Consider the following 23,386-nt stretch of genomic DNA (forward strand, 5'->3'; position numbering starts at 1 on the left):
AAAACCCTATCAAATATTCATGCTTTTTTACCTGGTTGTCACATTTTCTTTGCAATATCCTGCAGCTGCTGACTTTTCAGCTTATACTTAGCCAGGAAAATAACTGGCTGACTCTTTGCTGACACAGATCCAGGAAAAATCTGGAAAGAATTCTGAAGTTACACAGGATGAATATTTTCTTTAAAAAAAATCATGGACTACTGGGATATCTTAGCACCTTGGTGAAGTTATCTTAACATTTCCATTGTTAAATTTTTAATAGTTTACCAAGATTAACAGGAGTTCATTTCTGCATCCTCTGTATTGTCCCTTGAAGCTGCTTCTCTAGCTGCCTTTGGTGTAAGATTCACACACAAATATTGAGGTTGATTCAGTGGATTAAAGTGCCATAGGAACTAAACATACAAGGAGTATTCTTAAGTTTTTCTGACCTACTACGCCTCTGTTCTTTGGCATGTGTGGATTTAATTTTTAAGTATATTTATGGAGATATTTTGTTAAAATTAATGTATCATCATTTTAAGCTTATACTCTCCATTCAGGGTGGGATGAAGTCCTAACCTGTAACTGATACGAGGTCTATAGGATTTCTGAACCCCAGTAATACATATTTTTTTAAAGATTTTGTTTTTAAGTAATGCTGCACCCTATGTGAGGCTCTTATTTGTCACCCCAAGGTTAAGAGTCACACAGTCCTCCTACTGAGCCAGCCCCAGGCACCCCGGAGCTCCACCAGTATTTGGATTTGTGTCCCTAGATAGCCCCTGAAGTTCTAGCACTAAGGTTGTCAGACCATGTAGAGTTAAATGCACTTGCTTTGTAGAAAATACTGATGTATTAACTTTGTATACAGTTTCTAAACAGTGTAGAATATCCTTTCATATATATTTTATGAAACAAAGGTCATCTTGTAGTGAAGAATCCTTTGGCTTGTGTGATTTGGGTAAAAAAAACAAAAACACAGTTTTCCGTCATTTTAAAAAATGTAGATTTCCCTAAAAGTCTCTATCATACTTGACTAAAAAATAAACTTAGTTATCAATTTTTAATGATTTAAAAATAAAAGACATTAGGTTTCTCAGTTACATGGTATCAGTGTTCAGTGTTTTGGCCACAGTAGACCTTGTTAGAGTTTACAGTAGAAAAGGAAGAGCTAGTGCTGTGTCTCCTGACAGGAAACATTTATTGAGCGCCATTGTATACCAGGTAACACACCAGATTCTGGGGAGGCAGGACTGAATGAGTCACAGCTCTAGCTCAAGAAGCTCTGAGAGTGAGTCAGACAATAAAAATGAAAGAAAATAAAATGTAAAGAAAAAAAGAAAAGGTCCAGCACAGACATTGCGTGAGGGTAAATGGATGTGGGGGAGGAGCGCTCCAAGAAGACCTTTGCCTGGCTTCTAAATTAAGATTTCTGCTTCTTCCCAAGATCATTCAGAATTCAGTGTATAACTTTCCTTCGGCTATTTAATCCATACTTATCATCTTTCTAACATAATGGCTTTCTTTTAATAGTGCTATGAATGTTTCCATGCTGTATTTTCAGAAATAAACCAGAGTTAGAATTCTGTGACATGGAGCATTATTCATTCCGAAATAAGATCCCTCGCTGACCCCCAGCCACCCCTTCATTCAGTCGGCAAGCACTTGAGCACAGAGGCTGGCAAAGCGCTCCTTGCGGGGCTGAAGGTTTGGCAGTGAACAGAAGAGACGGAGTTTCACTCTCACGGAGCTTATTTATGTTCAGATGAGAGAGACAGTAGACAAGTAATAATTAGAGATGAACGTATTAAAAATGTCAAGTGGTAGCCAGTGCGGTGAAGAAAAGCAAAGCAAGATAAGGGAATGGGAAGTCCAGCCTTAGTGAGGAGTAAGAGAACCACCTCACCGGCCATCCCGAGAATCCCAGGGGAGGCAGAAAGTGAAGTTGCCAGTTCGTGTGGGAACTGAACGAAGGTGGGTACGGCCAAAGGAGGACCAGGAGCCAGGGCGCGGGTGGCAGGAAAGGCTAGAGACACGGGTGGTGCTCCAGTGTGTGCTGGGTCGGCCAATGGAGGGCTGGGTGAGTGACAGGAGCAAACTTACTTTAAAAAGCTCACCGCGGAGACGAGACTGTAGGTATAGGCCAATAGGCTGGGCACCAGTTAGGACGCTGAGGGGGCACGGACTACAGGGACCACAGTGGACATGGCAAAGATGACCAGATTTGGAATATATTTGGAAATGGACTGAGTATGGGGGGTGAGGGAAAGATTTCTCATCTTGACCCCAGGGTACTTGACCAGAGCAATCCGGTAAATGTTTATGCCATATATACTGAGATAGAGGAGTGGGTGGTTTGGGGAGATTTTTTTTTTTTTTTTTTTGGAAGGAATACAAGGTTCTGTTTGGAAGTGTTTTAGGTTGTAGACATCTAACCTTCCTTCGTTTGGGTGAAATAGCCTGGGGATGGGGGAATGGAAGAGAAAGAGGCCAGGCAGTCAGTATGTGGAGGTTGGAGAGGTGAGCCGAAGGAGTCAGTGAGCTAGAAAGAGAATCTGAAGCTCAGGGAAGCCCCTGAAATCGCCACTGGAGCGCTAGGAAGTGGGAATTGGGGCTGAAAATCTGCCCCAGGTTTTGCTAGAGGGTCCCCTTGTGCCCCTGACCAGAGCAGTTTTGGCAAGTGACTAGACAGAAAGGATGATTAGGACAGGTGCAGGTAAGGTGCAGAACGGCAGACGAGAAAAAACCCTTAGAGGTTTTTTGCTAAGAAGGAACAAAGAAGTGAGATGGTAGCTGGGGAGAGTCTGGGATCGGGCGAGAGGTTGGGGGTTTGATTTTATGACAGATGATACAATGGGCTAATAATGAAAGGGATGCGATAGAAAAGTTACTCTGCCGGGAATTCCACACAGCGCTTTATGGGTTTTATCTCGTCAGTTCTTCTTGCCACCCATAGCGTCAGGGAGTGATGGCATCCCTGCTTCCCTGAGCCTCGAGGTAGCTGCTAGAGTCACACAGCTAGATTGCCAGGAGACTGTGGAGCGGAAACTTGATTCCCAGGTCTTGCTCTTAATCCTTTGTGGAGAGATTATAGAATTTTCTCTAGCATGCACGCTGATTGTTTTGTGTGGGAGATAACTTAGCCATTGCTCTGACGAGCGTTTAAAAATTGGAATGATAACGGGGCACCTGGCTGGCTCAGCCAGTACAGTGCGCAGCTCGTGATCTTGGGTTTGCGAGTTCAAGCCTTAACATTGGGTGTAGAGATTATTTAAAAATCGAATCTTTCAAAATAAATAATAGAATGCTAGCCCAGGTGGGTATCCTCATGATTGTGTGTTTGTGACATGTAAAGATCACTATTCCATACAAGGAAGCATGGGTGACCTTGTGCTGTTTCTTGGGGGGGGGGGGCAGAGTGAGAGAGAGAGAAAGAGAGAGAGAGAGGGAATCTTAAGCAGGCTCCACGAGAGTCAGACACTTAACTGATGGAGCCACTCAGGCACCTCTATGCTTATTTTTTTATAAAATGGAGTTTGCATACCTTTTTATCCTCTCCCCCTACCTCCAATTTAGGATTTTTCAACAAATACTCAACGGTAAGCCTGCTGTGTACAGGCCAGCAGTTTTTTTTTCTCACATTGTAAGAATGGGAACCACTGCCACAGTCATGCAAATTGATATGTGCTGCCTTAAGTCTCCTTAACATTCCTTTTGGGGGGGAGGGTGGACAGAGAGCAGGAATGTGTACAAGCAGAGGGAATCTCAGGCAGAGGGAGAGGGAGAAGCAGGTTCCCCACAGAGCAGGGACCCTGACGTGGGGCTCAATCCCAGGATCCTGGGATCATGACCTGAGCCGAAGGCAGATACTTAACCAACTAAGCCAGGTGCCCCTCTTAATGTTCCTTCAGTTTCCCACCGCCTGGCACCTTGATAAGATGTTCTGCCATAATACTTGCTCTAAGCAGATGCTTCTGGCTGTGCATCCTGAGACGTCGCTGGTTGCGTGCTCCTAAGCTGGCCTCTCCTCCTTCCCTGCCCAGCCTGGGCATTACGCAGGATATTCACCTTATCTCTTGGCCTACTTGGAGCATAGAGACCCTGGCGATAAAGTCTGGTCCCTCTTGGTAGCAAGGCCCCACCTCCAGCTTTCATCAAATTCAGAGGGGTCTTGGACCCTCTCATTGCCTTGTGATAGGCTGTGTTTCTGTCATTCAGTTCTGATACTGTTCTGTTTTATTGAGCTTTGTATGTGTATACCTTTTTGGCATGTGTATTTTGTTTTCATAGTGAGACTTTATACTTTATTGAGCTGTGAGACTTCTGTTTTTATTTCTTTCATAGCCCTTCGAAGGTCTAGCATGGTATTGGATAAGTGTTGGGTATTCTTGCACAGAAAGAAGTTGTAAACGATTATGTTACTGACAAATTTATAGGAAAATTTTGACAAGCAGGTAAAAAGCCTAGCAAACTTTTTTTTCTTTTAAAGATTTTATTTATTTACTTGAGAGAGAGAGAACAAGCAGAGGGGAGAGGGAGAAGTCATCTCCCCACTGAGCAGGGAGCCTGAATTAGGACTCAGTCCCAGGATCCTGGGATCACAACCTGAGCCAAAGGCAGACGCTTAACTGACTAGCCGCCCAGGCGGTCACCCCTCCTAGCAAACTTTATTTGCAGGTCTGAAACGTGTGGATTTTTTTGCTTAGAAGTGTGGAGTGAGCTCAGTTTTACACACATTAAACATGGTTAACCCCAGAATGGTGCCTTACCAAATAGAGTTCAGTAAACCACTTAACTAGGTGTTCATTAGCCATTCCTGTGTAAATATCAGAAAAAACTGAATGAACTGCTCCATAATTTTATAATCCCTGATTTCTGCTAGCTGTTCTTATTCTCCAAAACTGCTTTTAGTCAGTTTTTGAGTGAAAATAAAAGTTTATGTCTTAGTAAAAATGAATTCAGAGTGACAGTTCCCTTTTAAAGCTGTTGAGTTTGTGGACTTAAATTCTTCAGTATTTAGCTAAATAAAGGTGAACAGAGTACTTAGCCACCCCATGCCAGATTAGCATAGTGTTTATCAATCTTACCCTTCTGACAAAAAAGTCTTTAAGAACTCTCTGAGCTAAATCTAGGATGTTAGGGATCAAAGAGATTCTTGAGAACAATTAGGTGTCCCCACATATAGTGATGGTTCATAAGCAGAACTTGACCCACAAATACTTGGTCAGACCAGAGGAGTGACTGTCGCCTTTATTTATTTATTTAGATTTTGTTTATTTATTTGACAGAGAGAGAGATCACAAGCAGGCAGGGGGGTGGGGGGAGCAGGCTCCCCACCAAACAGAGAGCTTGATGCGGGGCTCGATTCCAGGACCCCGAGATCATGACCTGAGCCAAAGGCAGAGGCTTAGCCCACTGAGCCACCCAGGCACCCCTGACTGTCCCCTTTGAATAGGACATATATTCTCCAGCTTACCTCGGTTCTTAACACTCCCTATTTTAAGCCAGACATTAAAGAAAATTTGTAAAGCTATCCTACTCTTCTCACTAATTTTCTTTTGTTCTTTGGAAACTAGTTATCTCGTAAGATAGGTTATTTATCTGAACACATGATGATTTGTTGTAGTTAGTTTTATTTTTTTAATATTTATTTCTTTTTATTTTTTTAAGATTTTATTTATTTATTTGACACAAAGAGAAAGATCCTAAGTAGGCAGAGAGGCAGAGAGAGAAGGAAACGGGCTCCCTGCTGAGCAGAGAGCCCAATGCAGGGCTCGATCCCAGAACCCTGAGATCATGACCTGAGCTGAAGGCAGAGGCTTAACCCCCTGAGCCACCCAAAACTTGAGAACTGCTGTTCAAATGGAATGAATGCTTATTGTAATTAATCAGTATATTGTTCAATTATTCCAATATTTATATATATGTTCCAACTCCCACTTGGAATGTTTTTGGACAACCTAATAGATAATTAGCCATTCCAGAGTTTTTTGATTTTTTCAACTTTTTTTTTCTTTAAGTAGGCTCCATGCCCAGCATGGGGCCCAACACTGGACTTGAACTCATGACCCTGAGATCAGACCTGAGCTGAGATCAAGTTGGATGCTTAACCACCCACGCACCCCTTAAACTTTTTCTGAATCCTCTTTTATAACTTGAATCAAATTTAATGATCCTGTAATGTCAGTACTGCGAGAACTGTGCGTTTCTCTGTCCTGTGTGGTGCTCTGCAGTTGTTCCAGATGCGAACCCAAGATAAGTGGAACCCTTTATTTCATTGGTTCAGTTGTGTACATGGGCTTTAACTGAATGTCTGATCCGGTAGAAATGACTGTTGGAAGTACAGAATTAAATAGTAGAATATTTTTTCCCTATTTCACAAGTAGAAATCAAACATCAGAAGAATATAACTTGAATTTACTATTTGAAACTAATACAATGAGCTTGTGATCATTGGATTAGGAGTCCCTTATCAGATCTGCTTGTTAATGAAGAGGTAATATTTCCAGCCTCAACATTTTACTTAAGTTTACAAGAGAGGTAGTCTTATCAGGAATAGTTAATCCAGCCTGATTTAGATAACTGACACAAGAAGGCACATTTTTCATCTTTCCAAAAAGAGCAGCTTGAAATAGAAGTCACACACACAGCTTCTGTTCCGAGGGCTCAGTTATGGTAACTGTTGTACTTTGCCATTATGCATTTGTCTTGAACAGGTTTTAAAAATATTAAAAAATACGGACTACTTACTTAAAACTAGTCACTTAAAAAACCATTAAGTCAGATTCCTATTCATATGAATGAGGGCCTGAGAAGGTAAGGGAGCTTGATAGGTATCTGGGGGAAGCGTGTTCCAGGCAGAGGGAACAGTCAGTGTGAAAACCCAGACATAGGACCTTGTTTGAGTATAGTTGGCATATTTCCTAAGTGTTTTGTTTTGCACGTAATGAGATCGTGGTAAAAGAAATCAGAAAATACAGAAAAGGTAGGGGACGGGGATTAAAGAGTACACTTATCATGATGAAAAAAATAAAATGATTTTAAAAAGAAAACACAGGAAAGGGGTTGGAATCACCCATTATCCTTACACCTAGAGATAACCATTGTTACCTTCTCGGTCTCTAACCTTTTCAGCTTTGTTAAGCTGCTTAAAATGTCACCTAGCATCTGCCTTAGTTTCCTAGGGCTGCCGTAACAGTACCACACACTGGGTGGCTTACACAACAGGAATTTATGTGCTCATGGCTCTGGAGGCTAGAAGTCCAAGCTCAAGGTGTCAACAGGTTTATTTCTTCTGAGGCCTCTTCCTTCGCTTGCAGAGGGCTGCCCTCCTCCTGTGTCCTCACACTCTGTCTCCGTGCACTCCGTGCACTCTTGCTTCCATTGTTTCTTTGTCTGAATCTCCTCTTATAAGGACACCAGTCAGATTGGATTAGGGCTCATCCTAATGGACTCATTTTAGTTTTCATTTATGTGTGTGTATTGTTTTGTTTTGTTTTAGAAAGTATACGCATGGGGTTGGGGTTGGGGGGGTTGGTCAGAGGGAGAGAGAATCCCAAACAAGCTCCCTACCCAGGGAGCCCGACATAGGAGGAGCCCGACATAGCGCTTGATCCCAGGACCCCAAGATCATGACCCAAGCCAAAATTAAGAGTCAACCAACTGAGCCACTCAGGAGCCCCTTTTGTTTATATATTTTTAAGAGATTTTAAAAATACATATGTGTGTGTGTGTGTGTGTGTGTTTAAGTAAACTGCGCCTCCTACATGGAGCTCAAAATCACAACCCCAAGATCAAGAGTCACATGCTCTACCTTCTGAGCCAACCAGGTGCCCCCAATGGTCTCATTTTAACTTAATCACATCTTTAAAGGCCTTATTTCCAAATACTGTCACATTCTGAGGTGATAGCAGTTAGGGCTTCAGCATATGAATGGGCAGGGACACAATTCACCTGTTAGACCATCTGACATTTATCAGTCTTCCTCTCCGGAGGATGATGGTGTCCCTTCGGTACTCATGGTACTCATTTCGTTAGCGCAGGCTTATACATTAACCAGTGGTAATAGCCGTAGCTCCACACAGTGATGCCCCTCCCTGCTCCGCTGCCCAGGCAAATTACTTAGGATTAGTAAAGATTCAGAGTTAACTCTCTGGACGAAAGACATTGTATTGTCTGGTGTTTTGCTTATAACATCATAAACATCCTTTAGTTTCGTGTTTGCTGAGGAATGCAAGCCAGTATAGCCGAATAATCCAGTTGACTATTTAGATTAAAAATGCCAGTGCTTTACAAATGAGCCATTCAAGTATGCTTTCCAGTTTATTCTGTTTCCTTTAAAGTACTGTCCGTGTCACTTACTCTTACCTTCAGTCAGCCGACTCGTTTGCTTACATTTATGCTAAAAGGAAATTTTTTACCATACCATCATTGTACATGGGAAGTTAGTATAATATTACTTGGCCTTAAATTATTTTCCCATCCAATTACTAACCAGGCCCAGCCCTGCTTAGCTTCCGAGATCAGACGAGATCAGGCGCGTTCAGCGTGGAATGGCCATAGATACCTTAAATTATTCTTAAAAATGAATACAGAGGGGCACATGGGTGGCTCAGCGGGTTAAAGCCTCTGCCTTCGGCTCAGGTCATGATCCCAGAGTCCTGGGATCAAGCCCCTCATGGGGCTCTCTGCTCAGCAGGGAGTCTGCTTCCCTTCCTTTCTCTCTGTTCCTGCCTCTCTGCCTACTTGTCTGTGTCTGTCAAATAAATAAATAAAATCTTTAAAAAAAAAAAAAAGGCTCTGCCTTCAGCTCAGGTCATGATCCCAGGGTCCTGGGATCGAGCCCCTCATTGGGCTCCCTGCTCAGCAGGAAACCTACCTCTCTGTCTCCCACTCCCCCTGCTTGTGTTCCCTTTGTCACTTGTCTCTTTTTGTCAAATAATTAAAATCTTTTTTTTTTTTTTAAATGAATACAGAACTGTCAAGTGAAGTGTTCAGTTCTGGCCACCGAGATCCTCTCCTGTAACTACCATTGGCAGCTCCGCCTTCCACTTGCTCCGACACAAGCCGGGAAGCCAGAGTGGTAGACTGCTCTGCTTTCGTGCTTCTCAGGCAGTCTGGCCGCAAGTCTTAGCACTGTGTACCTCCCGAATAGCTGGAATTGCACTACTTCTCACCACCTTCACCAGCCCAAGCCAGTATGTTCTTTTGCCAGGATTTTTACAGGAGGCCGAAGCTCCCTTCGCCTCACTCTGTGCACAGCAGTCAGAGAGATCCTATTTTTAAAAAGCAAGTCAGATCCCACCACTCCTCTGTTCGGAACCCCGCTGTCTTCGCAGATCAGTAATTGGAGTCTACCCATCCCCTGCTCCTCCCTCTCACTGTCCCGCTGCTAGCTGAATTGGGCTCTTGCTGTTCTCTGACATTCCAGTCAAGGTCTTACCTGCGGGTCTGAGCGCTTGCTCTTTCTTCATTGGAAGCCTCTCCGCTCAGCTCTCGTAGGTCGTGCACCTTCACGCAGGTTAGGGACAGGACCTCAGGACACCTGGTCGCAGTAAGGCTTTCCTTGATCTCCCCCGTTTAAAGATGGAGCTCCTCCCCCTACTGCTCCCTGCTCCAGAACGCCACCAGCTGTCCTCGTCTCTGATCTGTATTTCTGTTCTGTGATTATCTGTCCCCGCTAGCATGTCAGCTCCACTGGGGACAGGCATTTTTGTTTTTTCACTGCTTAGTCCCCGTTGCCTAGAAAAGTGCCCGACACAGAGCAGGTGCTCCGGTATTTACTCCAGTTGAACGAATAATAGAGGCGCCCCACCTTAGGAAACACTCATAGATCCTGGGAACCACCTCCTAGTCTGCAGTCCCTCCAGTGAGTTTTCCTCCACGGCTCCGTGGTAAGTGCTGCTCACCTCAGGATGTCTGGCCAGTCGGAGGCTCAGCATTCAAGGCAAAAGAGAGCGTATAATTTGTCTGAATTTGAGTTTTTTTCCCCCAGAGGTTATAGGTCAAATGCCGGGGAGGCAGGTGGAAGAGGGGACAGAGGGGCAGGCAGGCCTGGCTGGGAGAACATTCCTGGGAGGGTTGCTCGGAGCCCAAGCACAAGAAGAGAGTTGCTCTCCCTGCCCTTCCACAGCCTCGTCCCCTGTCTGTCCCCAGTGCCTCGGTTCTCTTCTGGAAAACACCCAGAAATGGCTCAAGCCTTAATCTGAACTCGGGTATAGTAGCTTGAACCTGTGAGATGTGTTTGTGTGATTTCTTCCACGAGCTACTTGCCAGGCTTTGGAATTTTTGGAAACAAGTAAATCAGAGAACCAGCTGCTCTCTTTGGGCTTTTTCATAAGAGAGAAACTACGGCTTGAATAACTGAAAATTTTACCCTTGGCGCCTTCAGTTGACTCTTAGCTGATCAAGAGAATACTGTTTTTATTTCATGTGGCTGTCGCGGCTGGTTGTTCCTCCTGAGGTAGTCTGAACGTCTTTCCAACAAATGCACATACCCTTGGCCTCAAAAACGTGTAATAAGAACGAAACAAAAGCAGGAGCCTTTTCTCTTCTGAGGCAGTTGCTACTCATGATAACCAGTGTTGGTGGTTTTCATCTGTTCTGGACGCAAATTGATCAACATATTGACACAAACTTTTTTTTTTTTAAGATTTTATTTATTTATTTGACAGACAGAGAGCACAAGAAGGCAGAGAAGCAGGCAGAGAGAGAGAGAGAGGAGGAAGCAGGCTCCCCGCTGAGCAGAGAGCCTGATGTGGGGCTCGATCCCAGGACCCTGGAATCATGACCCGAGCCGAAGGCAGAGGCTTTAACCCACTGAGCCACCCAGGCACCCCTTGACACAAACTCTTGATGAAGTTTATCGAAGCTGCGGGACCTGGGGGGGAGGGGGCATGGTCTTTCTAGGCTTGGTTTAGTGGTCACTTCACCTTAAACAAAACCACGACCCTTCCTCGTGGGCACGCTGCTCGGTCCCAGAAGCTCTGTAAGCAAGTTTAAGAGACGACAACTCTCAGCCAGTTTTTTTTTTGCATGTCAGCATCTCTATATCCACATAGTAATAATGAGCAGCGAGATCTAGGCTTACAGGTTCCCCTGGAGTTGCTAGTATCTTGAATTTCTTTCCATTTATTTTAGGAGTAAAAGTCCCTCGCAATTTTCGACTGTTGGAAGAACTGGAAGAAGGCCAGAAAGGAGTAGGAGATGGCACAGTTAGCTGGGGTCTAGAAGATGACGAAGACATGACACTTACAAGATGGACAGGGATGATAATTGGGCCTCCAAGAGTAAGCGTCGAGCTACGGCTATAAATGTCAATGTCTTAAATTCACTGTGCCTCCTTTTAAGAAATATTAGCCTTAATCACGGAAAAAACTCGGTATATTTTCTGAAATGTGGCTATTCTGTTTTGACCAGTTTCAGTTTATATATTTGAACCTCCTCTGATGCTGTTTAATCCCTCTACATGGTAAGCAAAAACCTGTTCAGACTCCTAGAGTGAATTTCCATGGCAGTGGAGGCAGGGAGCTGCAAGGTCATTGTACCCTCACGTGCACTTCAGAAGAAATTCGTGGGCTTATCAAATAACAGGTTTCAGATACAGCCAGCGTTCCGAAGACCGTGTCCAAACGAACTTCGGAAAGCCTTCACGGCTATGGATTTCATTCACAGTTTCCCGGTCTGCCACGCGCCCATGTCCTAATTCATCAGGCTGTTCAGCAAAGGCTTTTTGCCTGCCTGGTTGGCCCTGGTCTCCTGCAGGCACCGTGAGATCCAGAGGCCTTTGCATGGAAGACAGAGACAGCGGGGAGGAGAAAATTGACCTCTCTTTTAGAGCTTCGTGATCTGTGAGGGTTCCCAGACTTCATAAGTGCTAGCTAGCTTTTTAGTGTATGTAGTAAAACCCCCAAGAAAAGTCATTGAATTCTCACAAGAACCTATTGTTCGAGAACCTGTTGTTAGTAGCATTAGTATTACTATTGTGTTGTCACATCCCATTGTACAGGTGAGGAAACAGACTCAGAGAAGTCAAGTCACTTGCCCAAAGTCGCATACCTGATAATTCCCAAAGGGGTTCAGACTCCCTACCCTGTGCTCTTAACCTTATGCTACATTATCTCTTTTCTGTTTAGATTTTGAGTTTTCGTTTGTTCCCTTATAGAATTACCTAGAATGTTAAGTAGTAATATGAGGTAGGAGTAAGGAAATGGATTCCCATAATATGACACTTGTTTCAGACTATGGGAGATTCTGCCTGAATGTAGCAGGACCTTTCCTGTGTGTGCTTGTGCTTAAAGATGATGGCGGCCATGCACTCTTTTCACTGCGTGCACAGGCCCTGCACCAGCTCCGGGGGCAGTAGACAAGTGGGATGTGGCGCCGTCTGAAACAAGGAGCAAGGTCATGCTCATTAACTGTTAGGAAAATCTATTGTTCATCATGGACCGTCCTAAACACTCACGGTGAATGACTGGCTTTGCTGTTTAATGTTACTTCTTGAATCATCTTTGACCCTGTGGTTTTATTTTCTGGGTTTAAAAAAAAAATCCAATTTACTATTTTAATTTATTTTTTTTATCTTAAAAAAAAATCTCTGAAAACCAGGATTTCTGGATCTATTAAATACTGGGGAAAACTCGATCTAGAAAGCGTGTTTCTTCATGGAGATCGTTTCTTGCCATCTCTGAAAGCCCGCTGTTTGCTGACGGCTTCCTTCACTGCCTTTCTTCTCTGCCTAAGAGCGGGTTAGGCGGCTTGAGGAGAACCCTCTTCCCTCGACTCCCGCTCGCACCTGGAAATGACACAGCGTGAGTTAGTTGTTCAGGAGATATGTCCATTAGCAGATCGATGCTCAGGCTCTAACAAATTAAGAACGAAGCAGTGTACAACATTGCGAATACTAAATACTACTGAACCATATGCTTAAACAAATGAACCACCAAACTCCATTGAAAATATTCTGTTCTACCTACAACACCTTGGATTATCCTGAGTTTCATTTTAACTCTTTCCGCAGGGCTCTCCCTTTTAGTGAGTGGCCATGGTATGCAAGGGGCTCTCCATACATTCTGTATATTTACATGTATGTGCATGTATACACACACATACATACATGTATGTATTGTATTTTATATGTGTGTGTGTGTGTATAGTAGCTTCACCGAGATGGAATTCACATATCGTAGAATTTACTTACTGTAGAATGTACTTACGAAGTTACTGTTCAGTGGATTTTGTTATATTCAGAACTGTGCAACTGTCACTAATTTCAGAACATTTTCACTACCTCAGAGAGAAACCTCCTTCCCCATTGGCAGTCACTCCCAATCTGTCCCCCACCGCACTCCCTCACCTTTGACAACCTCATTTACTCTCTGTCCCTATGACTCTGTCTGTTCTAGATATTTCATATAAATGGAATCACACAGCATGTGGTCTTTTGTGGTAGTTTTTACTGTTTTCAGGGTTCATACAAGTCCTAGCACTTACCAGTTGTTCATTCCTTTCTGCGGCTGAATAGTATTCCATTGAGTAGATGGACTGTATTTTCTTCATCCATGAACTAGCTGATAGATATTTGGGTTTGTGGTTTTGCTTTTTGTTTGTTTTGTTTTGCCTATTATGAATAATGCTGCTATGAATATGTGTATACAGGATTTTGTGTGGACATAAAAGGTTTCATTTCTCTTGGGTGTATACCTAGGAGTGGAACCGTCTGGATCTTATGGTAACTTTATGCTTAACATTTTAAATACCTGCCAGGCTGTTTTCCCAAGCGCCTGTACCATGTACATTTCCACCAGCAGTCCATGAGGGGGTCTGCTTCTCCACACCCTCACCAGTGCTTGCCACTGACTGGTTTTTCACCCTTTTAGTTACACTTGCTCTGGTTCCCCAAGGTTAAAAACAAGGTCGTAAAAAGAACTGTCTGCTTCTAGGTGCTTCCTGTGACCAGTCCGCTTAACGACTAGCCTACAAGGCATATGCTGGGCCTCTGGAATAGCAACATAATTATTAAAATATATAAATAGAACACTTAGCAACTCATCTGCCTACTGGATTTTTGTATAACTGTATAACTCAAAAGAAAATCCTCCATCAAAAGTGACCCAGCAATTCTCGGAATTTACTCAGCTTTTTTTTTTTTTTTAAAGATTTTATTTATTAATTTGACAGAGAGAAATCACAAGTAGACGGAGAGGCAGCCAGAGAGAGAGAGAGAGGGAAGCAGGCTCTCCGCTGAGCAGAGAGCCCGATGCGGGACTCGATCCCAGGACTCTGAGATCATGACCTGAGCCGAAGGCAGCGGCTTAACCCACTGAGCCACCCAGGCGCCCATACTCAGCTTTTTTTAATGTGTTGCCCAAATGCCTGTTTGTGCATTCGGAGTTCCGGAAGCCACGTCAGTGTCTTTCACGAGACCATCGTGTGTACTGTTTAGCTGCTGAAAAGAGACAGTTTAATGTGTGCTGAAATGGAATGATTTCCATGATATTTAAGTGAAAAAAGGTACAAAGCAGTATAGGAAATGCTGCCCCCGGAGTTTGGGCGGGGAGGGGCAGGGAGAAGAGGGTCATACATACACTCGTGCTTCTTTGTGTTTACAGTACTTTTGGGGGAACAGGAAAGAAGTTGGGGGCGACGGTTGCCTTCTTCAGAAGGGATCTAGCTGGCTGGTACGAGGGTGGAAAGGAAACTCATTTCTTACCATATGTGTGTTCGTTTTTGAATTTTTATGTGTGTTCGTTTTTGAATTTTTTTTTTTTTTTTTTAAGAAGGCAAGTTCTCCAAACCTAAAAGTAAGTTTCTCATCCAAGTGCCCTTTGCAAAATGCAGGCAAATCCAGCTGTCTGCAGCATTTAACGTGGATTATTTCTGCTCTGGCCACAGAGGTGCTAAGAAGAGCCAGGTTACAGAGCAGTTTCTCGGCTTCGGCACCACTGACATCTTGAGCTGGATCATTCTTTGTTGTGGGGCCATCCTGTGCATTGTTGGATTAGCGAGACCCCTGGTCCCTGCTCACCAGATGCCAGTAGCACCTCCCTCCCGGAGCTGTGACAGTCATTAATGTCTCCAGATGTTTCCTAATTCCCACACCCCTCAAGGGAGAAACCAAGTCAGAAATTGCCTTGGTTGAGAAACACTGTTTGTGTCTCTGGGTTGTCCAAGATAATGTTTTTAGGTGTGAGTTAGAGCCTGGGTGTGTTTTTACTTATCTAAAAATACTGTACGCATGCTTAAGAACGAAACATAATTACAGGAATGTGTGAGGTAAAAGGAAAGTGATCCTTCCCCCATTTCATTATACTCCCCACAGAATGAGTGTGTTTCTACTGGCTTTTGCTTTGGGGACATAAACATAAGCACATAGCCTTTGCAATAAAAATGAGACCTTGCTGTACACAATGTTTTGCACCTTCATTTTTTTCACTTCACAGATGGTGGATGTCTTTCCATGTCAGTGCATCTTGATCTGTCTTTTTAAACAGCTTTATGTGGCAGGTCTGGTACATGAATATATCCTCATAAAAAGTCTCAAACAATACAGAGTATGTAAAGTAAGAAGTTCCCTTTGTTCCCCTTAACTCTTTCGGTTAGTCAGGAAAAGAGAAATGATGCTAGGTATTTCAACAGAGAGAATTTAATATAGGAAGTTGATCAAATTAGTGTTGGACCAGAAAAGCAGGCAGGCACATGTGGGACCACAGAGATAACACTGCAGGGAATAATAACTGCCCTGGCGCTGCGAGGACATGGGGGGCACAGCCATCAGAGCCGAGCATGGGGAGGAGCTGTCCCAGGAGGCAGTGACAATGTTGGGGACCCTCTTGCCACAGCAGGATACCCTGACTGTGGCAAGAGGGAGAGGCTCGGTGCAGAGGAAGATTTTTGTGTCTTGTCACTGGAGGGGTTTGCAGAAGCCCACTTAAGCTCCACACCCAACTTCCTCAGCTCTGCTGCTGGATGCTAGGGCTGGGACTCTGTGAACTACATTTTTCCTTTGCCAGCTGGTGCCCTATTAGGTTCCTCCAGTCAGGGACACAGCAGAGTGCCCAAGCGGCAGGGAGAAGGGACTTGCTTCTGCTTGTTTGCCTGTTCTTTCTCCGCCACTCTGGCAATGGTCCTTCACCCTGGCATCAGCAGCGGGTGTTTTCAGCCCAGTGACACCTGTTTAACCAATTCCCTATGTTAAATTCGCTGTTAAAATGCCTAGTGCTATGTCTCGTGTCCTGGCTTATCCCTGCCAGCCATATGCCTGCTCTCCAGGTGGACTCTGAGCCGCGTCGGGTCCACCTCCTGGACGGCTCTTCTCGTGCATTTTCTTCCGTCTTCATCCAGAGCTATAGAGACTTTCTCCCTTTTTGAAGGGCCCACTCCTCCTCCTCACACAGCACGTGCCGACCTTGGACAGCACACCTAAGTTATGCACACCTGTGGAAGCTGTTGCTTGAGGAGCGGTCATCTGGTTGACCTGAGTCACCTTTTCATATACTGAGATTTGGTGATTTTCTCGTTTTTGCAACCAGTACCTTTTTCCCTTTGCTCATATCCTACGTTTTAAAACTACACTTATTTCATAGTACTTTTAGATTTCTAGAAAAGGTGGAAAAGTCTGGAAAGTTCCATGTGTACCTCTCCCCCAGTTTCCCATGTTGTTAGCATCTTCTGTTGGGATAGTACCTTTGTCACCAGTGGCCCCATATTAGTGCCTTACTATTAACCAATGTCCGTGTCTGATTTAGATGTTCTCAATTTTTACCTTGTGTCTATTTTCTGTTCCAGAATCCTATCCAGGATACTACATTATATTTTGTTGTCGTATCCTGGGCTCTTTGTGGCTGTGACAATTTCAGGTTTTTCTTGCCTTTGACAGTTTGAAGCACGCTGGTCAGGTATTTTGTAGAGTGTCTGTATTGGAATTTATCTGACGTTTTTCATCATGATTCAGCTGGGATTCTCTTATGTATATATTTTAGGCCCAGGAAGTGTTTGCCATCGTTAGGCTCCGGGCCTGTAGTGTGCAGTGGATGAAACATCGCGTGTGCACGTTCACATAGCCTCAGATAGAGGGGGGTGTCTCTCTGCTCTTATAGGTTGTACATATTCTGCAACTGGCTGGTTGTACCAAGACCCATGTCTTGTCTGTCTTTGTCGATCTTTCCATGTGTGTATCTGGGCCTCAGCCTTTGAAAAGGCTACGAAGTATCCAGTTTTATGAATGTGCCATGTTTGCTCAGTCAGTCCCTTGCAGGTGGACATTTAAATTGTTCATAGTTATTTTTGTTATTGCAAACAATGCTTTTTTTTTTAATGCTTCATATTTTTATGCAGAAGTACAGGTGTGCTGTAGGAAGTTCCTCGAATTTCTGATTTAAGCATGCCCGTTTCACATTTGATAGGCACTGCCAAACTGCCCCATGAAGCTCTAGCAGTGTCAACAAAGTAGACGGTGTTTCATGATCAAGTAACGAATCTTGAGCAGTGTTCCTCATCCACAGAATGTTCTAGCCGTTCTTCTCCAGGCACAGTTCCTTTCTTCAGTGAAACCTTTTTAGCAGGTCTCTGGAGCACTAGTAAACCAAACCAAACAGAAAACCAGAACCATTTTCCCATTTTCTACAAAAGTCTTGCTTTGTCCTTTTTAATGATCCTTAAGGTATCTTTATGTTTGCTTGACTTGAGGCATTTTTTACTATGTTGCTGTGAATTTGTCAGTTGAACATCAGTGATCAGAAATTTAGTATTGCCTTTCTGCTTTCTAAGAACTTCGTCTTAGAGGCACATTTTAAAATTAGACTTCATAGTGTCAAAAGTAATAAGATCTAATATATGTAATAATCAGAATCCTGTCACCGAGCTGCTCACCTTAGTGCTTAACCATTTTGATGATTTTGTAACTTAGAATGATGAGTGAAATTTTTTCGAGACCGATAAGCCACAGAACATCCCGGCAGGTGAATTCATTGGTGCATCAGAACCTCCAAAATGTGACATTGAATATTTTTAAAAAGACTTACTGATTTTGATATTTACCACAAGCACATACCCCCAGGGACTATTTTATATAAGAAGTTTCTGTCTGAATTATGTGACAAAACCATTGAGCATGAATGTAAGGCAGATGTCCAGGGATGAACTTGGGATCCACGCAGTCAGCAGATACGGCCAAGTGCAGAGTTGCTGATGGAGACTGTGCTAGGTGCTGAGGATAGACCTTTATCCTATTTTCCATAAATACCTGTCGTTTCCTTCTTGTATTAACTGAGTGAATTTTGATCTTCTGAGGGAGCACCTTAGTTGCAACAGACTGTTCATTTTATAAACTTGTGAAGAGCCATATGTGAGTCAAGGAGCATTTGAGAAATCAATTCTGTTGAGGCCTCTGCCCTCCTTGTTCTCAGTTTGTTGGGGGAGGTCTGACAGGAGACCTCAGGTGGGTGATCAGGAGGACATCTGAGAGGAAGGTGTTCTGGAGCCAGAGAGCTGCAGGGTGGACACAGAACGGCAGCTGGTGTCGGGGCCCCATGGTAGAGAGAAGTTGGGGGCTAGATGGAGGAGAGGAAGGCAGGGCTGCGCAGGGTCTGATCCCAGGACGTGGGCTTCCTTCTCGGGTCCCTAGCCACCATCGGAGGGGTTAAGTTCTTGGTGTTGAGAGATCGGTCAGGCTGCTGTAGTGGAGACCAGATGTAGGGGGGCAGCGAGAGCAGCGACCTGGGGTGACTGAGGGGAGGGGCGTGGTGGAGGGACGTGGGTGGGTGTGGGATCGCTCTTGGAGGTGGAAGCTGAGACCCTCTTTTGATTAGAAGGGGGGGGTAAGAGAAAAGGGGGTTGTGGCCGGCTCCTGTGTTTTGCTTTAACTAACTGCTCAGTGGTGGTGCCATTTTTAAAGGAAGGAGAGAAGACGAGCAGGTTGAGGGTGGCTGAAAATCCAAAACTGAGTTTAGATTTGTCACAGTTTGGAGTCCCTGTTAAGTGGATGTGAAGGATGAATGCCTTCTGAATCTTAAAATAAGTTCCTGTCTTTTTCTCAGGCGTAGACCACCGTTTAGACGTAATGTTTTCAAGGATTTCGGTCACATCTTCTGTAATTTATTCCCCCAAAGACAGCTAGATGGCGCTGTTTGCGTGGGAGCTGTTGCTTGTGCAGGAGGCGCTGAGGAAGGTGGGAGTACTGGTGCCGAGAACGGGACCCATGGGAGGGTGGGTGGCCTCTGCCTTCGAGGGGCCCTATCTAATCAGACACCTCACCTTTCAGGGTGGTCTTTAGACATGTAACTGATGATAACATCGCCGCTTCATATAGGACAGAAAGCGGTGGACTCACCTGTCCCGTATGATGGCTGAGCACGTGTGAGCACGTGATGTTTGAACTGGGTCTTAAGGATGTGTGGTAGTTGAGGTGGGGGCAGGGTGCTCGAGGCAGACGGAACAACCTGCTAGTGACAGCGCGTTTTGCTGCTCATCAGGTGGAAGTTACAGGGAGAAAGTTCATTGCTGTGGGGGATTGGACTTCCCAGTGTTTTTCGACAGAGCCACGGTTGGCATGTGAAGGACGGTCTTTTCCTCTGGGGGCCTGGCATCCGTGGCTCCCCACCTCACCCACGACATGCCTGTAGCTGCGCAGGTGGATGTAAAGCCTGCAGGGGGAGATGGTGCGGCACACGGCCCCAGAGTGAGGAGGAGGTGGGAACGCGGCTCCCGCATGTGCACCCACACCCCTGCTTGTGTTTCACATTGAAGTTCTTCTAAAGAGCCGCCTGGCCTGTGCTTTGCACTTGGCGCTAGTTAATGCATTGCTGGATGACCCTAGCGTGAATAAGCATTTGGTGTGGCTTCCCAGAGTAAGGAGGGCCCCTTACACACCATTACCCAGAGCACAGGACAGGCCTGCAGAGTAGAGAAGTTAAAGCAAAAACAAGTCCACCTGATTGGACTTAAACTTGAAACTTCAGTGATACAGTTTTAAATCGTCTTTGTATACCCCAAGAGTTCATAGACACTAGTGTGGGAACTCATTCCTGCTAACTTCACAGGTAACGGGTAGACTCTGTATAAAGGAAGCAGATGCACCAGTTCCAAGGCAGGGAGGAATGGGGTTTCAAAAGATCTGCCTTTTTGAATTCATGGTTTGTAATTGCCTGATGTCTCTGTACCTTTTTTTTCCAGACAATTTATGAAAACCGAATATACAGCCTTAAAATAGAATGTGGACCTAAATACCCAGAAGCACCCCCCTTTGTAAGATTTGTAACAAAAATTAATATGAATGGAGTTAATAGTTCTAATGGAGTGGTAAGTTGTTTTTCCTGCCCACGCTTGTTCCTTTTGGTTGAGAAGTGCTTTGTGCTTAAACATCAGGGGCGCTGTGGCCCTGAGTCCGTATATTTCATGGTGGTTTGATGCTGAAAGGTACTGCAGTATGAACAGGGGCAGACTCTGGGTGAGGGCCTGTCCCCAAACTATATTTAAATCATCATTTTATGCCACACTCACTCCCGGCCAACCCCCTGCTGCTCACGCTCGTTCTGTCTTCATGATGGGTCCTCCTGAGGTGGGGAGGAGGGGCCTGAGGGACAGAGGTACGGAATCCTGCCCAGGGTCCTACTTGGACTTCCTTTTTTATGGTACAGGCTGGTTTTTCCCCTTTAATGGCCTTGCTTTTTAAATTTATTTTGACTACCATAAATGGAAAAGCAGTCTCAGTTGTCCCAAGAAGGCAGTAATGGCAGCAGTAAATACTACAAAATCAGAGTGATGTTGGTAAATTCTTCCTCCCAGGTTTCTTGCCAAAGGCTTTGAGCCTTTGAGACTTGCTCTCTTATTTAAAGGGGGGGATCAGCAAGCGTTGAAAGGTTTTACTCATTAGCATCATGTGAGCTAAGTCTTTGTTGTGAGATATTGAGAAGACTTGAAAGAACAAAAGAGATGAGCCTTTTTGCTGTGTGTTCACTGTTTCTTGCATCTGAGTTCCACCGAAAGTCCTGAACCCAGAACTCGACCCATGCTTTGGGAGACTTCTTTCGGGAATTGCTGCACTAACTTGAGAGAGTGTGACTCGGAGACAGATCCTTGTCACGAGAGTGTGGATCTGGGCCACCGCTTGCCTTTGCTCCTTACTGCCCCGTGCAGCGGTAGTATCCACCACCTGGGTGTGGAGTCGAGAAGGGGCCAGCCCTGAGCAGTGGCAGCAGCCGGTCCAGGAGAGCAGGTCACTGTTGAGAACCAGTTGGACTCTTGCCGAGTGTCAGGGCCCTGAGGGTGGCTTTACTTACCCATTGTTTCCTTCTCCCAAACAGTGAGGGTTTGGGACACAAACTGACCTGGGGGAGGGCATCGCACAGGTCATTCTGCCCGTCAGATACCATTATGTGATGGACGTGTTCAACTTGAAAAATGCCTTGAATCCTATCTGCCGCCTTACTCCAGCCTGTAGTGATTCGTTTGTTTGAGAGCCTGACAGTTTTTTGTTTGCCTTTTTGTAGGTGGACCCAAGAGCCATATCAGTGCTAGCAAAATGGCAGAATTCATATAGCATCAAAGTTGTCCTGCAAGAGCTCCGGCGCCTAATGATGTCTAAAGAAAACATGAAACTCCCTCAGCCGCCTGAAGGACAGTGTTACAGCAATTAATCAAAAAGAGAAACCACAGGCCCTCCCCCCTCCCCCATTCGATTTAAGCAGTCATTTTCCACAGTAGTACATTTTCTAGATACGTCTTGTAGACCTCAAAGTACTGGAAAGGAAGCTCCCATTCAAAGGCAATTTATCTTAAGATACTGTAAACGATACTAATTTTTTGTCCATTTGAAATATATAAGTTGTGCTATAACAAATCATCCTGTCAAGTGTAACCACTGTCCACATAGTTGAACTTCTGGGATCAAGAAAGTATATTTAAATTGATTCCCATCCTAACCGGTGGGGCACATCTAACTCAACTGTGAAAAGACACATCACACAATCACCTTGCTGCTGATTCATGGCCTGGGGTCTCTGCCTTCTCCCCTTCTCCTCCCCCTGCCTCCCTCCCTCTGTCCCTGCAACAGCCCCTCCAGCCCGGGGTGGCTTGCTAGAGTAGGCGTGAAGGTTTCAGGTCGCAGCCTGTGGGACTACTGCTTAGGTGTGCGGGGGTGCTCCGGCTGCACCCCTGGTTTCTTTTTTTAAGTCTTAAATGATGCCCTCCCTCCCTCCAAGCCATCATCCTTCCTCCACTTCCCGTGACCACCCTTGGCCGAAGCATAGATTGTAACCCCCTCGGCTCCCCTCTGAAATTGGCCTTTGGTGAGGAATTCAGGGCTTTCCCCATATCTTCTCCCCCACCTTAATCGAGGGGTGCTGCTTTTTCCTTCCGCCTCCTCAAGACCCTTTTGCACCATCACCACCCAACACTCGACACACTTCCTTGCTTTGGCCAGAAGCCATCAGGTAAGGTTGGAAAAGAGTCTCTGACTTCCCTCGTTTAGTTTTGGAACCATATGTACTCACTCTCCACCAGCCTGGGAATGAATACTGGGTCCTCAGCCCTGCCACCCTCTGCTGCCGCCGTCGTCAGCCGATGTGGTTTTTTAGCTCAGGTTTTGATAAAGTGAAAAGAACAGTCACCAGGGGTACTCAGACCTGCCAGCTCTCAAAGTGCTTGGTGGTTAAACTTGGAGAAAGGCCACAGAAGACACTTGTAAGCACACACGATCCCTCTGAATGAATTGTTTTTCTTTTCCTGTAATTGCTTTTGCTTTTAAAAATTGAAGAAGTTTTAAACAGGGTTCTCATGTGGTCATCTTACAATCCACTGGGGTCTGGTTTGGAATCTGACAACTGGAACAAAAAAAGAACCTTGAATTCGGTGCAGACTTTGGTTTTGGTGCTGCTGCTTCTCACGGTCCTCAGCAGGGATTAAGAAAGAGCTCGGTGTGCGCAGCAGATCCCCGAAACTGGCGGGCTTGACTTCCTGGCAAATTGCTGCATTTTTCCACTTTTCTGTTCAGGACCACTAAATGCTGAGATGTGGATGCATACCGAAATAAAAGCGATTCATTGTGTTCTAAAGGGTTTTTTTTTTTTTTTTTAACTTAGTGTTTATATAAAACCACCTTTTGAAGCAGCAACTATCAAGTCTGAAAAGCAATCGATGTTTCCATTAATCTTTTTCTGGGGGATACCTTAGTTCTAAGGATTTAACATCCTATAAGCAAAGTTGAACATAACAGTATTCCATAAGCAGCCTTTTTATTGTCAGACCATTGCCTGATTTTAATATAATAAAAAAAAAAAGTGTGCGTTAATATTTAAGAAGCTGTGCCCTTCTTCCTCTTGGCATATAATTTAGGAACAGAATTTCATGTCTTAGATGCTTTGGGGTTCAAATGGATGTCCTAAACCAGGGGTCAGCGGTTTGCTGACCT

General features: G+C 44.7%; 1 protein-coding gene across 1 annotated transcript in view; it reads left to right on the plus strand.

The window, feature by feature from the left end:
- The window catches only part of UBE2V1 (ubiquitin conjugating enzyme E2 V1), a 29,964-nt gene extending 6,934 nt beyond the window's left edge, over nt 1-23,030 (plus strand). Inside the window, exons 2-4 of the mRNA XM_004746213.3 lie at nt 11,122-11,270; nt 20,152-20,277; nt 21,468-23,030. Coding sequence (XP_004746270.1) covers nt 11,122-11,270; nt 20,152-20,277; nt 21,468-21,614 — 422 coding nt within the window. The 3' untranslated portion in view covers nt 21,615-23,030. The remainder of the gene's footprint in view (nt 1-11,121; nt 11,271-20,151; nt 20,278-21,467) is intronic.
- Nucleotides 23,031-23,386: the final 356 nt, after the last annotated feature.

Source organism: Mustela putorius, unplaced genomic scaffold (genome assembly GCF_011764305.1).
Source record: "Mustela putorius furo isolate JIRA1106 unplaced genomic scaffold, ASM1176430v1.1 tig00000592_pilon_pilon_pilon, whole genome shotgun sequence".
Classification (NCBI taxonomy): domain Eukaryota; kingdom Metazoa; phylum Chordata; class Mammalia; order Carnivora; family Mustelidae; genus Mustela; species Mustela putorius.